A 12,730-nucleotide genomic window follows, 5' to 3' on the forward strand; every position below is an offset into this window, starting at 1 on the left:
TGTAGGGTGAGATGATGAGATGAGTGCAGAGACTTCGTCTTCAATTACTGGAGAGAATGAATTAAGGGGGGATTGGAGAGTGTAGGTAAAGGTGGGTAAGTTAACCATTTAAAGTAGTTTGATACATGAATCTACTGCCAGGCAAACAGGTCTTCTGGCAGGGTAAAAGTACCAGCATTACCAGATATCTTCACAAGGGCTCTCCTAGATATGTCTCCCCAGAAAAGGTGAACCTGGTCAGCAAGGTGTTGCTATCCTATTTCCACAATCTGTTTTATTTCCACACTACATTGCTTGTGTCATTTTCCCTGTGTACAATATAAGCGGTGCAGAATATCCAGTCTGTCAATTCGACCTTCTTTTTCTCATCGTGCTGCCAGAAATAATACATTGATAGTTTAAAGATCAAACACCACAGCAAGAGTACAAAAGAAAAGTGGAGTTTTTTTTACATTTCAAACATTTTTAGAGCTGAAAGTAATACATGACCCGCTCAGGTATTTTGATAGAATCTATCACAAAAGCAGATCCTGGGAATTCCTTTCATGACATTTCTGTTGTTAGATGAATCCACCACAGAGAACCAAAGACATGATGATCCTACAATCACTACAACAAAGCAAGCATACAAAGGTCCTGGCACAGACATTGCCTTATGATAATGAAACATGTAAGAAGGTCTAAGGGTGCGCTACAGAAATATTAAAAATATTGACCAGACACTGTTCTATCTATCCCACCTTCCATTGTTTACAGCCTCCTTTCCCTTACCCATGTACGTCAGCACTGATAAGTTGATTTTAGATCATGAAGACATGCAATTCAGATACTAATGCACATCTTAAGAATGTCATCAGCCATATGAATTTTCCAGTTTTCATGTTGGTTAAAGTGAACTATTATCTGATCCACAATTAATCTGCATACTACTTTATCAACTGCAAGCTTTCAATTTTCATATCTGATGTCTCTACACTAATTTTTTTTATGAAAACATATACAAGCTTAATCTGAAGGAAATTAGGCTTCTGTAACTACCACTGGCAAGATGAATACCAAACACGAATGAACAACGCTACCGGGTCATCAATCCGATCTTAACCACTCCAGGGGCGGATCTAGACAATTGCTTTACCCGGGGCGATTTTATGGGGGGGGGGGATCTAGGCCCCGCCCCTTTCTGATTTCTAAGGCTGCCGGTGGCCGCACACTGTACAGGTCCGCTCGGCAGTGACAGTGTGCTGCCCCGCTGCTCTGATTGTGTTTAAAACAGAATCAGAGCAGCCGGGCAGCACACTGTCACTGCTGAACGGACCTGCACAGTGTGCAGCTGTCGGCAGCAATCCGCTGCTAGGGGGGGGGGGGGCGATCGCCCCGATCTATTCTTTTCTATTAAGGACGCTCTTGCCTCCCGAGATCTTCCTACCAAGCTTGACGACCTGGTGTCTCTTAGTATCAAAGTGGACATCCGCCATCAAGAGCGTTCCACTGAGAGGAACCAGGATCGCCGTTTTGCTCCTCTGGCTCCCCTCTTTCAAACTCCAGTTCCCCCAGCTGAAGAGCCAATGCAAATTGGACGCTCTCGCTTATCCCGGGACGAAAGGGAACGCCGCATTAGGAACCGTTTGTGTCTGTATTGCGGAGAATCCGGTCACCTTTTGTCTTCTTGTCCTAAGAGGCCGGGAAACTCCACCTCCTAGGCAATAAAAGGGAGGTTGTCCTAGGATCCAGTCTCCATTCTCCCTGTCCTCCTAAAGATACCAACTTCCTGATGCCAGTCATCCTCAGGTCTTCGGATGCCTCTCTGGAATGTTCCGCCCCCGTGGATTCTGGATCCGCAGGGAACTTCATCTCCGCTACTCTGGTGTCCAAGCTTCGCATACCCTATTCTCCATTGCCGCAACCATTGGTTCTGACTGCAGTTGACGGTAACCGTGTCAGCAACGGTTCCATCACCTATATCACCAGGTAGGGGTTCTTCACCATGAGTGGATTAGGTTCCTGGTCATTCCACAGTCCGTCAACTCTATCATCTTAGGGTTACCCTGGCTCAGAACGCATTCACCGCAATTTGATTGGCTTCACGCCCAGGTATCTTCCTGGGGTGCTTCGTGTTTCAACCAGTGTCTCTCAAAGGTACTCCCACCCACCTGCCTACCTTGTCTCTCTCTTGACTCCCAGGTCAAGCTTCCGGAACCATACTTAGATTTCCTTGACGTCTTTAGCAAAACTGCCGCAGAGTGTCTTCCTCCACATCGTGCGTGGGATTGTCTCATCGAGCTGGTGCCCGGTAAAACTATTCCTAAAGGTAGAGTCTATCCACTGTCTCTTCCAGAGACAAAGGCTATGTCTCTGTACATCTCTGATAACCTTCAAAGAGGATTCATCAGGAAGTCTACTTCTCCCGCAGGAGCCGGATTCTCTTTTGTAAAGAAGAAAGATGGTTCATTAAGACCCTGCATAGACTACCGCCGCCTAAATGCCATTACCATCAAGAACCGCTACCCTCTGCCCCTTATTACGGAGTTGTTCGATCGTATCCGGGGTGCTAAGATCTTCTCCAAATTGGATCTCAGAAGGGCTTACAACTTGATACGCATTCGGAAAGGCGACGAGTGGAAAACGGCGTTCAACACCCGTGACAGGCACTACGAGTATCTAGTGATGCCTTTTGGGTTATGCAATGCCCCGGCCGTCTTTCAAGATTTCGTCAACGAGATCTTCAGGGATCTGCTGTATCAATTCGTGATTGTCTACCTGGACGATATTTTAATATTCTCATCTGATATATTCTCTCACCGTTTTCACGTTAAGACAGTTCTCTCTCGTCTCAGAAGATATTCTTTATATTGTAAACTGGAGAAATGTCTTTTTGAATATTCCTAAGTCCCTTTTCTGGGTTATTTAGTTTCCGGCACCGGTCTTCAAATGGATCCTCAAAAAGTAGAAGCCATTATCAACTGGCCACTCCCCACTGGCCTCAAAGCTACACAGCGTTTCATCGGGTTTGCCAACTATTACAGTCAGTTCATTAAAGGATTTTCTTCTATCATCTATCCCATCACAGCTTTAACCCGCAAGGGTGCCTGCTGCAAACCTTGGTCTACCGAAGCAATATTGGCCTTCAAGACTCTTAAGGAAGCATTTCTTTCGGCTCCCATACTCAAACAGCCAGACCAGGGGAGACCGTTTTTTCTTGAGGTTGACGCTTCATCTGTAGGAATCTTCTTGGAGACCTGTGGATTCCTGACTAAAAAAATTTCCGGTAGTGAATTAAATTATGGAATCGGCGACAAGGAGCTATTGGCCATCAAGATGGCACTAGAAAAGTGGCATCACCTGCTTGAAGGCGCTTTACATCCTGTGACCGTGATGACAGACCACAAGAACCTTACCTACCTTCAGAAGGCACAGTGTCTTAACCCCCGTCAGGCTCGCCGGTCTCTTTTCTTTTCCCGGTTTCAACTTATCCTTACTTTTCGTCCTGGTTCCAAGAACTCTAAGGCCGATGCACTATCCAGGTCTTTTGATAATACGGATTCTCTTACCTTCCCGGACAACAAGATGATTCTGAATCCTATGCAGATGGTGGCCATTACCAACTCTTCATCTCTCTCCACCTCCTGGACGCTCTTTTGTGGAACCACATCTTCGCTCTAAATTACTGTGCTGGGCACACGAGTCTAAATTTGCAGGTCATGCCGGCTACAAGAGGACGAGGGAGTTTCTTTCCAGATACTACTGGTGGCCTACTCTTGGTTCTGATGTTCGTAAATTTGTATTAGCATGCTGTGTTTGTGCACGCCACAAGATTCCTAGACAAAGCCCATCTGGTCTTCTCCTCCCTCTTCCCATCCCTGACTCTCCCTGGATCAGTATCACGATGGATTTCATCACCGATCTCCCTCGGAGCCACGACTACAATACCATCTGGGTCGTGGTAAATCGCTTCTCCAAAATGTCTCACTTCATCTCTTGTAAAGGTCTTCCCTCAGCTCCTAGACTCGCAGACCTGTTTTTAAAGAATATTTTCTGCCTACATGGATGTCCTCAGGAGATCATCTCCGATCGTGGGGTACAATTCGTCGCTAGGTTCTGGAGAGCCTTTTGTACTAAGATTGGAGTCAAACTCAAATTTTCCTCCGGCTATCACCCTCAGACGAATGGACAAACAGAACGAGTGAATCAGGACTTAGAATGCTTCCTGCGGTGCTTTGCCTCTGATCATCAGACTTCCTGGAGTAATCTTCTTTACTGGGCTGAATTTGCTCACAACAATCTCCTGCATTCTTCCTCAGGCCGTTCACCATTTTTCATCATCTATGGGAGACATCCCACGCCTCCTCTCCTATCCGAGGCTCCTTCTTTACAAGTCCCGGCCGCCGACTCTCTCATCCATGACTTTTCTCAAATCTGGACTCAGACTAAAGCAGCACTTACTACTTCTGTGCAACGATATAAGAGAGCGGCTGACCGTCATAGGAGAAATTTTCCTGTTCTGAAGGTGGGAGACCGTGTTTGGTTGGCTACTCACAACCTCCGACTTCGAGTTCCATCTATGAAATTGGCTCCTAAGTTTATAGGTCCTTTTGCTATTTCACAAGTCATCAATCCTGTTTCCTACAAGCTTTCATTACCCCCCTCCCTCAAATTCCATAACGCCTTCCACATTTCCTTGCTGAAACCTCTAATCCTCAATGAATTCTTCAAGGAACCTGTTCTTCCTTCACCTGTCAAGACCTCTCTAGGCGATGAATTCGAGGTTGAAAGGATTTTGAAGAGACGTTTCATCCAGCGCAAACCTGGTACATTGGAAAGGCTACGGCCCTGAAGAGAGATCCTGGGTTTCAGAGGTCGATCTTCATGCTCCTCGTCTCCTTACTAAATTCCTGAAAAAAACTAATCCTTCTCCGAGAGGGAGGAGGGGAGGGGGTACTGTCAGATGCCATTCCCGCTGATCCCCTGTCAGTCGGGGAACGGATGTCTGACCTCCCCGCTGGCTGCCCCAGAGTCCTTCCGGGTTCTCCTTACTGTTGGGCGCATGCGCCCTTTCCTCTGTCCCATTGCTAGGCAACGGGACGCCGCTGCCTCCGCTGATTGCCGCTTCCTGTTCCTGCCAATCAAGTCCTCCTGACCATTATTTAAACCTAACTCTGGCGCCATTAGGGTGCCAGAGTAACAGGTCTACTAGCCTGTGTTACTGGTTCCTTTGCTCCTGGTTTCCTGTGAGTTCTACTGTTCCTGCTTTCCTGTTGTGACCCCGGCTTGGCGACTATCCCACTATCTGAGTGACCCACATTGTACTTCGACCCCGGCTTGGTGACTACTTCTTTGGATTTCCCTTGGTACCGCATATTCCCGATTGGTGTGAACCGGACCGTCTGACCCTTCTACATTACACCGGCAACTGGCTAATAGGACCGCAACCTGCGTACCCTGTGCAGCGAAGTCCAAACCTCCTTGTGGGGGTCCCTGGTGAACACCAGGGGTATGTTAGACTCCGCACCTACTAGTTCAGTAGTGCTAATACCGGTTAGTGTTTTGCTCTGTTACATTCCTCAAACGGCCTACGACCTGACACTGGGCAGCCATCTACTGGGTGTGTTGGAAGAGCTTCTAATCTGCTAATTGTTTTTAAAAGGTTGACAGTTACATCCAACTCATTGATAACTTAATAGCTTGAAGATTTAAACATGGGTAATGCCGGTTACTTCAGCTAGTACCAAATAAGAGCTGTTTTAATGAAACATACTATTGTTACCAACATACACATCAACTGATGTTAAAATATACTTAACATCAATGGTAAGAGAGCACAGCTTCAAACACATATAATCATATGTACCGATTTCTTGATGGAGCTAGTTTGATAATCATCAATGAGCGTCCACAATAAAACTCTAGGGGTATATTTACTAAACTGCGGGTTTGAAAAAGTGGAGACGTTGTCTATAGCAACCAATCAGATTCTAGCTTTCATTTATTTAGTGCATTCATTAAAATGACAACTAGAATCTGATTGGTTGCTATAGGCAACATCTCCGCTTTTTCAAACCCTCAGTTTAGTAAATATACCCCCAAGTGTCTCACCAGAACAAAAATGCCAGATTCTGTGAATTAGGAATAAACTTGTCCAAAATTACAGGCTAATAAGTCACAGGTATGTTCCGCTTAAACACAACTGTCCTGGACTGTATTTTAGGAAGTAACTAATCCCAATTGCTGACTAATAAACCACAGGAAGATAGTTACCCACACCAAGGGATCGCACAATGTCTCCTTTGAAAGCTCCCCGCTGAATCACCGAACTTGGACAAGCAAATTGTAGAGGTGGCCACCTAACTCTATTGCTGGGACGCTGTTTCACTAAGCTTTTCTCTTCTCTACCACTGGCACGATGCTGAATCCCTCAAGGTAGACAGAATCCTTAGCATTGTAGAAGACTTCTTTCTAGACCTCGGACTTCATCTGCTTTCCCACCAATTCTCAGAACTCCATGAACGGTGGCAGCACGTTTGTAGAACACTAAGAATTCTTCTGTCTCTTGTGTTTAACTATTGTTACAAACTAGTTTAAGAAAATTTCAGTGGTAATTATGTTACCAAAGAACCTGGTTTAAAAATGAAGAAGTAATATAAATAAATTATTTAATTATGCAGGATCCCAGCTATAAATTAAGAGGAGCAGGGTTGAGATGAAATAAAGCCCAGTGGAATCACATTCCCATCAATGGCTGTAATGCGGAGGGTTTTTTCCCAAAAGAATATTAGCATTCTGATATTTTTGAAAATGGGCTTATTCATTAAATTTCTTGCAGATTCCAAATCCCAGGAAAGTTACAGAACTGGCATGTGTATTTAGGACAGAAAAATATATTTTGTTGGTCGGGGAGCTGTTAACATTTACCATTTTGGCCTCTTCAGAACCGGTTAGTCCTTGGCCCTTGTACTCACAGTACATACAAAGACCCATGGCCCACCTGTGAGAGTATTTCTCACTGAAAAGATAGACACCTTCAATATGTATAGGTGCATTGGGAGAAGAAAGTAGGGTTTTCTGGAAATTTGAAGCCAAATTAGTATGCTCCATCTTTCATTATTTGTTCTCTTTCTTGAGAATGCTCTCTAAAACGGACATCAATTTTGTAATTAGCTTATCAAGAAAGTGACCATGGCCTCTGCAAACTGTTACAGATAGTGGCACCGTCGTACATTGCTAGTGGTTGGTGCTCTCTCACCTGAGGAGCAGAATTTAAGTTAGTGTCTGGTTGTCACGGTAGACTGGAATACTAGACCCCTGGCCTGCCAATACTAACACTCACCGGAGGCGCGGAGTCTAACACGGCGGCCGGTCTTCCCCAAGAACCACCACAAAGTGGTATGGACTTCGCGGTGACCACTACGCAGGTCGCGGCCCTCTGGGAGTGGGGCAAGGCCGACGGAGTTCAGCGAGTTGGAGATCTGCGGACTGCAGGAATTACCGCTGGGATAGCGGAGGACAGCGAGTAGCTGTGATGGTCTGTGGTTTGCAGGAGAACAGCGTGGAGCTGTGACGGTCTTCGGATAGCAGGAGAATAGCGTGGAGCTGTGACGGTCGGCGGACTGCAGGAGAACAGCGTGGAGCTGTGACGGTCTGTGGACTGCAGGAGAACAGCGACGGTCTGCGGACTGCAGGAGAACAGCGTGGAGCTGTGATGGTCTGCGGATTGCAGGAGAACAGCGTGGAGCTGTGACGGTCTGCGGATTGCAGGAGAACAGGCTCAGAGGGGAGGAGGAGGCTGTTTTAAATAATGGAGGGAAAAACATCCTCCAATAGAAAGTTAGGAAAGTCTTTTATATAGAAATCGGGTCTGTGCATGTGTATACAAGATGGTGGCTGTCAGCGGGTACGGACGGAGCCGGCAGACAGGTAAGTGAGCCGGGTCTCGGTCTAGGGATACCGAGGACCCGGCGTATGACACTGGTCTTTTAACAGTTATCTCCGCAAAGAGGTGATGGAGCTTGTAACTGGACACACAAAGGTAATGGTCCCCCGATTTGCCCTGCAAAGCAACCACTGACACAAGAAGGACAACACAAAAATGTAGCTAGAGACAGGCCAGAGGTCAGGGCGGCAGCACAGATTGAATGTCTGGAAATGAGGCAACAGTCACATTCACAAGCAGAGAGGGATGGCTGGAAGACAAGCTGGGTCAGAAACCAGACAAAGCAACAATTGAGCTTAGCACACACTGGTCACATGATTACCACTAAAACTGCACAGTGCTCAGTTTTTGAAGATCATAAACGGAGCAGAGCTGACCTCGGCCCCATCTGAAGTGACAGAGAATTTTGGATTAGGGGCAAGAATCTCAAAAAAGTGTGCGCGCCCTCTCTTCTCCTCTACTCTTTCTCCATGCACGCCTCCAGATGAACAGGCACACAAAGCGTCCAAAAGATGGCATATATGGAGAAAATGTGCCTATCCGGCACTAAAAATCCTATAGGACGCTGTTTACAACATCATTACGTAGTGCAAACATAAACTTTTGATCCGATACCTATTGAGTGGGCATTCATTTACTGAACACCTGTAATTGGATATCACACTGATAGGTGAGTGGCTGTAGAGAGCGTGATGAATCTCAGTCACATATACTGAAAGGGATCGGAAAGGTTTGATACACTCTATATAATACCTGAATATATAAAATTGGTTGGATGCTTCCTGACATAGAGCCACTATTACTTTCTGTGGTCTGGAAACCCTGATACACCTAACTGATATTAGTATACGATAATATTCTATCTACTGGAGGATCTGCATATAAACGAGTCAGGCAGAGGTGGAACCGTGTACCGGTAGGCCTCATAGTAAAATCTGGGTAAGGGTTTGGTAATGCCACGCTAGCCTCCCGGGCCCTCACCCTGCCCTCTCATGCACAGTAAAGCCCCTACTGGAGGTGAGAAGGGGCAGGGAATGTAGGGTGCCGCTCCCTCTGCAGTGGAGGTAGTTCAGACACTGGATTCAGGAATAGGAATGGGTGAAGTGTCCTCACGTAGATGTTCAGTTGTGTAATGATTGTTCTCGTGTCTTTATTTTACTATGTTTTTTAGGTAGGTGCACTACAGTAGTTGGGATGTGTTTAGTTATCATGTATATGTAGTAATGTGTATATATTTTGGGGTGTCTCATCTTTATGGGGCTAGTGGTGCAATATACGAATGAACATATAACTGACTGGTCTATGCTGCTCTGCTTTCTCCAGAGCTCCTGAATATGGTGCTGCACCGACATCACTCTTCTCTCATTTACAAATGGTGATTTCTGCTTCCTTTTCTTCCTCCTGCACAATTCCGATGGAGGCGGCAGAGTCTCCAGGCCCGGCACATGCAGGCTGCCCACATCCACATTCATCTTCCATACTGGATAGCTAGAAATCTTAGTGGGGGCGACAGAGGCAGAGAACATAATAAATCCATGCAGGGGACTTCCTTTTACATGACAAATGGTTCCCTGCTCCCGTTTATACAAATCTACTATACTTTTTTTTTTTTTGCAGTCTTTCAGTAAGAAGATTTTCAATGTAAAATATAACACAGATAAAGAACCAGACAACTAGGAGTCATGACATGACACTGTAGGCAGTTGGAAATGGATATTTTGTGTTTAAATGATTGGTTTAATGTTTTGTGTTGGACGTATGTCATTATTTTTGGACTTTGTGTGCACGCCAAAAGAGGGGTAACATCAGGCTTGCACATTTCCTTGCTGGCAGAGGAGTGAAGGATGGAAGGGACTGACCCATTTGGATAAGTGCTCCAGAAACTATGATTGTAGCTCCTACAGGATAGAGTTGTATGTTGTGTGGTGAACCCCCTGATACTTGTTCATTGAAAGTGCTATAGTCTTTTATTGTATATTGTGCTTTTACAATTACTTTACTGGTTTACTTGCCTATGTGATTTTGTACCCACAGGGTCTGCCTGGTAGACCTATGAGGTTGTCTTCTGGGCTTCTCTTACCAGTTGGCAAGGTAAAAGAGCTCAACCTAAACCTGCTATCCTCAGAACCTATCACACAGCAGTTAGATGTGTTTTCAACAGCAAATTGCACATCATTTTGTTCAACAGCTGACTGTTTATCTTGGGACAATTACTAGGTTTGGAACTCTTCTTTGTTAACTATGATACGAGAAAATGACAAACTCCTATTAATAAAGTTGTTTACTAAGTGCTCGAAGCTCTGATCACAAGTCATCGGCAAGAAGAGTAAGACAAAAGAAACAAGATGGGTAAATAACTACTACATCGTTCTTAGTTTATGTCTTATCTAGTTATAACAAGCCTATAGTAATTATGTTAAAGACATGGTCAAACAACACAAATAAAAGAACTGTCCGGACATGCATACTTTTAAAATCATCTGAATCTATAACTAATCACCAATCCCACCTGTTAGTACTTTGAATTTTGGTCTCTACAGACTGTAGACTTTGCAGTTGTAATACCATACTCCAGCAAGATAAGATGTTGTATCTTAGACTTCTGCTATCCCAGCAAAGGAGATATTAATCAATGCTGAATCGTTTCTCAGCAATTAAACGGCTGCACTTGTTGCTTGGCCTATAAAACGCTGCCTCCCGGCAATCAGGGTCAGATCAATGTTGAGCTTCTCCGATGTCAGGAAAGGCACTGGAACTGTGGATTCAATTCGACCTGTCAGGTTTAGCACTACCCACGATGGAGGTGAGAAATCTAATGTGTCATAGGTTTTTGCCAGGGGCCTCGCAGGAAGGTGTGGGCATCACTGTTCGTCAGCCATATTTTTCTTGAGTACTGGACTCAACTTACCAATGGTACCTGTGTCCCAATATACCTTGTTATCCCTTTCAGACCACCAGCACTTGTGCATTATGGCGCCTGGAATTTGGCATGAAAGGTGTAGGTGTTAGGACTTGAAAATTCAGTCTCTGCAAACTGTGGACCTTTTAGTTGTAATAGCATACTCCATCCAGATGTGCCGCTGTATCTTGGATTTCTGTTATCCCAGCAAGGTATCTGTTAATTAGTCATGTTTTAGTCCTCAGCTGCGCCTGTTGCTTGGCCTTTAGTACTATGTATCTCCCTACAATCAGGACCAGATCATTATTGAGCTTGTGCTGTTTCACCTTAGTAATTGTGGAGATTTAGTCCAGTTCCTGGTATCCTGTGTTTGTGTGACTGTGCAATCCTGTGTTCCTGCTACCACTGTGCAATCCTCAATTTCTAGCATGCCATTACCAGTCTGCAAATTCTGAGTTTCTGGATTCTTGTTACCAGTGTACAATTTTGAGTTTCTGACATCCTGCTATCAATGTGCAAACCTGAGTTCCTAACACTGAAGGGAGAATTCAATTCTCTGCTATGACCCGCCAGAAATCACTGTGATGTCCGGCTGCACTCATTATCGGTTTCTATGGTACCCGAACATCAAGGATTTTCCTGCACACCACTATGTGATGTTACAGCGCTCCTTTGGAAAGGTTCCGAAGGCACGTCACAGGGAAATGAATTCTGTCACGGGCACTAGGAGTCTTTACCCAGGGATCACCAGGTGATAAGCTTACCAGAGCAGTATAGGTGGTAATATGGTACTCTGGTAGCAGGGTGATCACGGAACAGGAGACAGCAGATGATAGAGATGCTCAGGAAAGTCTATGACTAGCAGCACTGGTGATATATATGTAGTAATACACGAGGAACTGTATGGACAAAGGACACGTGAGGGTAGTCAGTGGTCTGCGGTAGCAAGTTGTACCACTGCTATAGTGAGGATGAATGTCCAACAGAAACGAGGAGGTGATGAGAGTCAGCGGTCTGCGGTTAGCAAGTTGTACCGCTGTCTGGGTGAAGGAATGGAATCCAAGTGGAGGTATCCGGGGAGTCAGTGGTCTGCGTTAGCAAGTTGTACCACTGCTATGTGAGAGGATACTGGAACAGGTGACACGGGAAACAGGGATCAGTGGTCTGCCTCTAGCAAGTTGTACCACTGAATATATATGTGAGGAGGAGCACGGGGAGGGACTGCAATACAGAGGATACACGGGCACCTTGAACTTGATCCACAATGACATGCACAATAGTAATGACTGAACAGCACTGCAATAATATAAAGTCACAGAAACTATCCGGGCAACAGATAACACAGTCAATGATGGTAATAGTCTCAGCGGATAGTAAACTCCAGAGGAGAGCAACTCAGTCCAGCAAGATATGCAATACACCAGCACAGTCAATGAGAAGTATGCATACCGTGGTTCAGGAGCAGGCTGTCAGACAGGAGTGCAGAGATACCTGAACGGCTGGAGGCCGGCAGGATGCGAAGACCCAGGAGGATGAAGCGGTAATCAAGTAGGTGCAGCGCACAGGTAGGTAGACCAGCAGGGGAACAAATACTCAGGAAGCAGTAGTATGTAGAACTGGACTCCTGGAGGACCCTGAAGAATAGCGATGGTCTAGATGAGATGAAAGCAGTGAGGCGCAGATCCGATGCAGACTGGCGAGTAGTGACCAGCGGGAACACGAGAAGCACGGAGAGCGGATCAGCTGTTGTAGAACGAGTAGAACTGAGGAATAGCAGCCAGCAGGACTCTGCAGGTACACGGAGGTAGCGGATAGCAACCAGCAGGTGCAGCAACGATGAAACACGGGAGAGCAGAGCTGAGCTGGAACTGTTGAGCACGGAGAGCAGCGGATAGGAATCAGTTGTA

At 45.7% G+C, this 12,730-nt stretch overlaps 1 protein-coding gene across 1 annotated transcript in view; it reads right to left on the reverse strand.

Annotated features, from left to right (window-relative positions):
• The window catches only part of INCA1 (inhibitor of CDK, cyclin A1 interacting protein 1), a 66,809-nt gene that overhangs the window by 12,183 nt on the left and 41,896 nt on the right, over positions 1-12,730 (reverse strand). The window contains exon 5 of the mRNA XM_075206276.1: positions 9,221-9,420. Within this exon, the coding sequence (XP_075062377.1) occupies positions 9,221-9,420 (200 nt within the window). The remainder of the gene's footprint in view (positions 1-9,220; positions 9,421-12,730) is intronic.

The sequence above is a fragment of the Mixophyes fleayi genome, chromosome 4 (assembly GCF_038048845.1).
Source record: "Mixophyes fleayi isolate aMixFle1 chromosome 4, aMixFle1.hap1, whole genome shotgun sequence".
NCBI lineage: Eukaryota > Metazoa > Chordata > Amphibia > Anura > Limnodynastidae > Mixophyes > Mixophyes fleayi.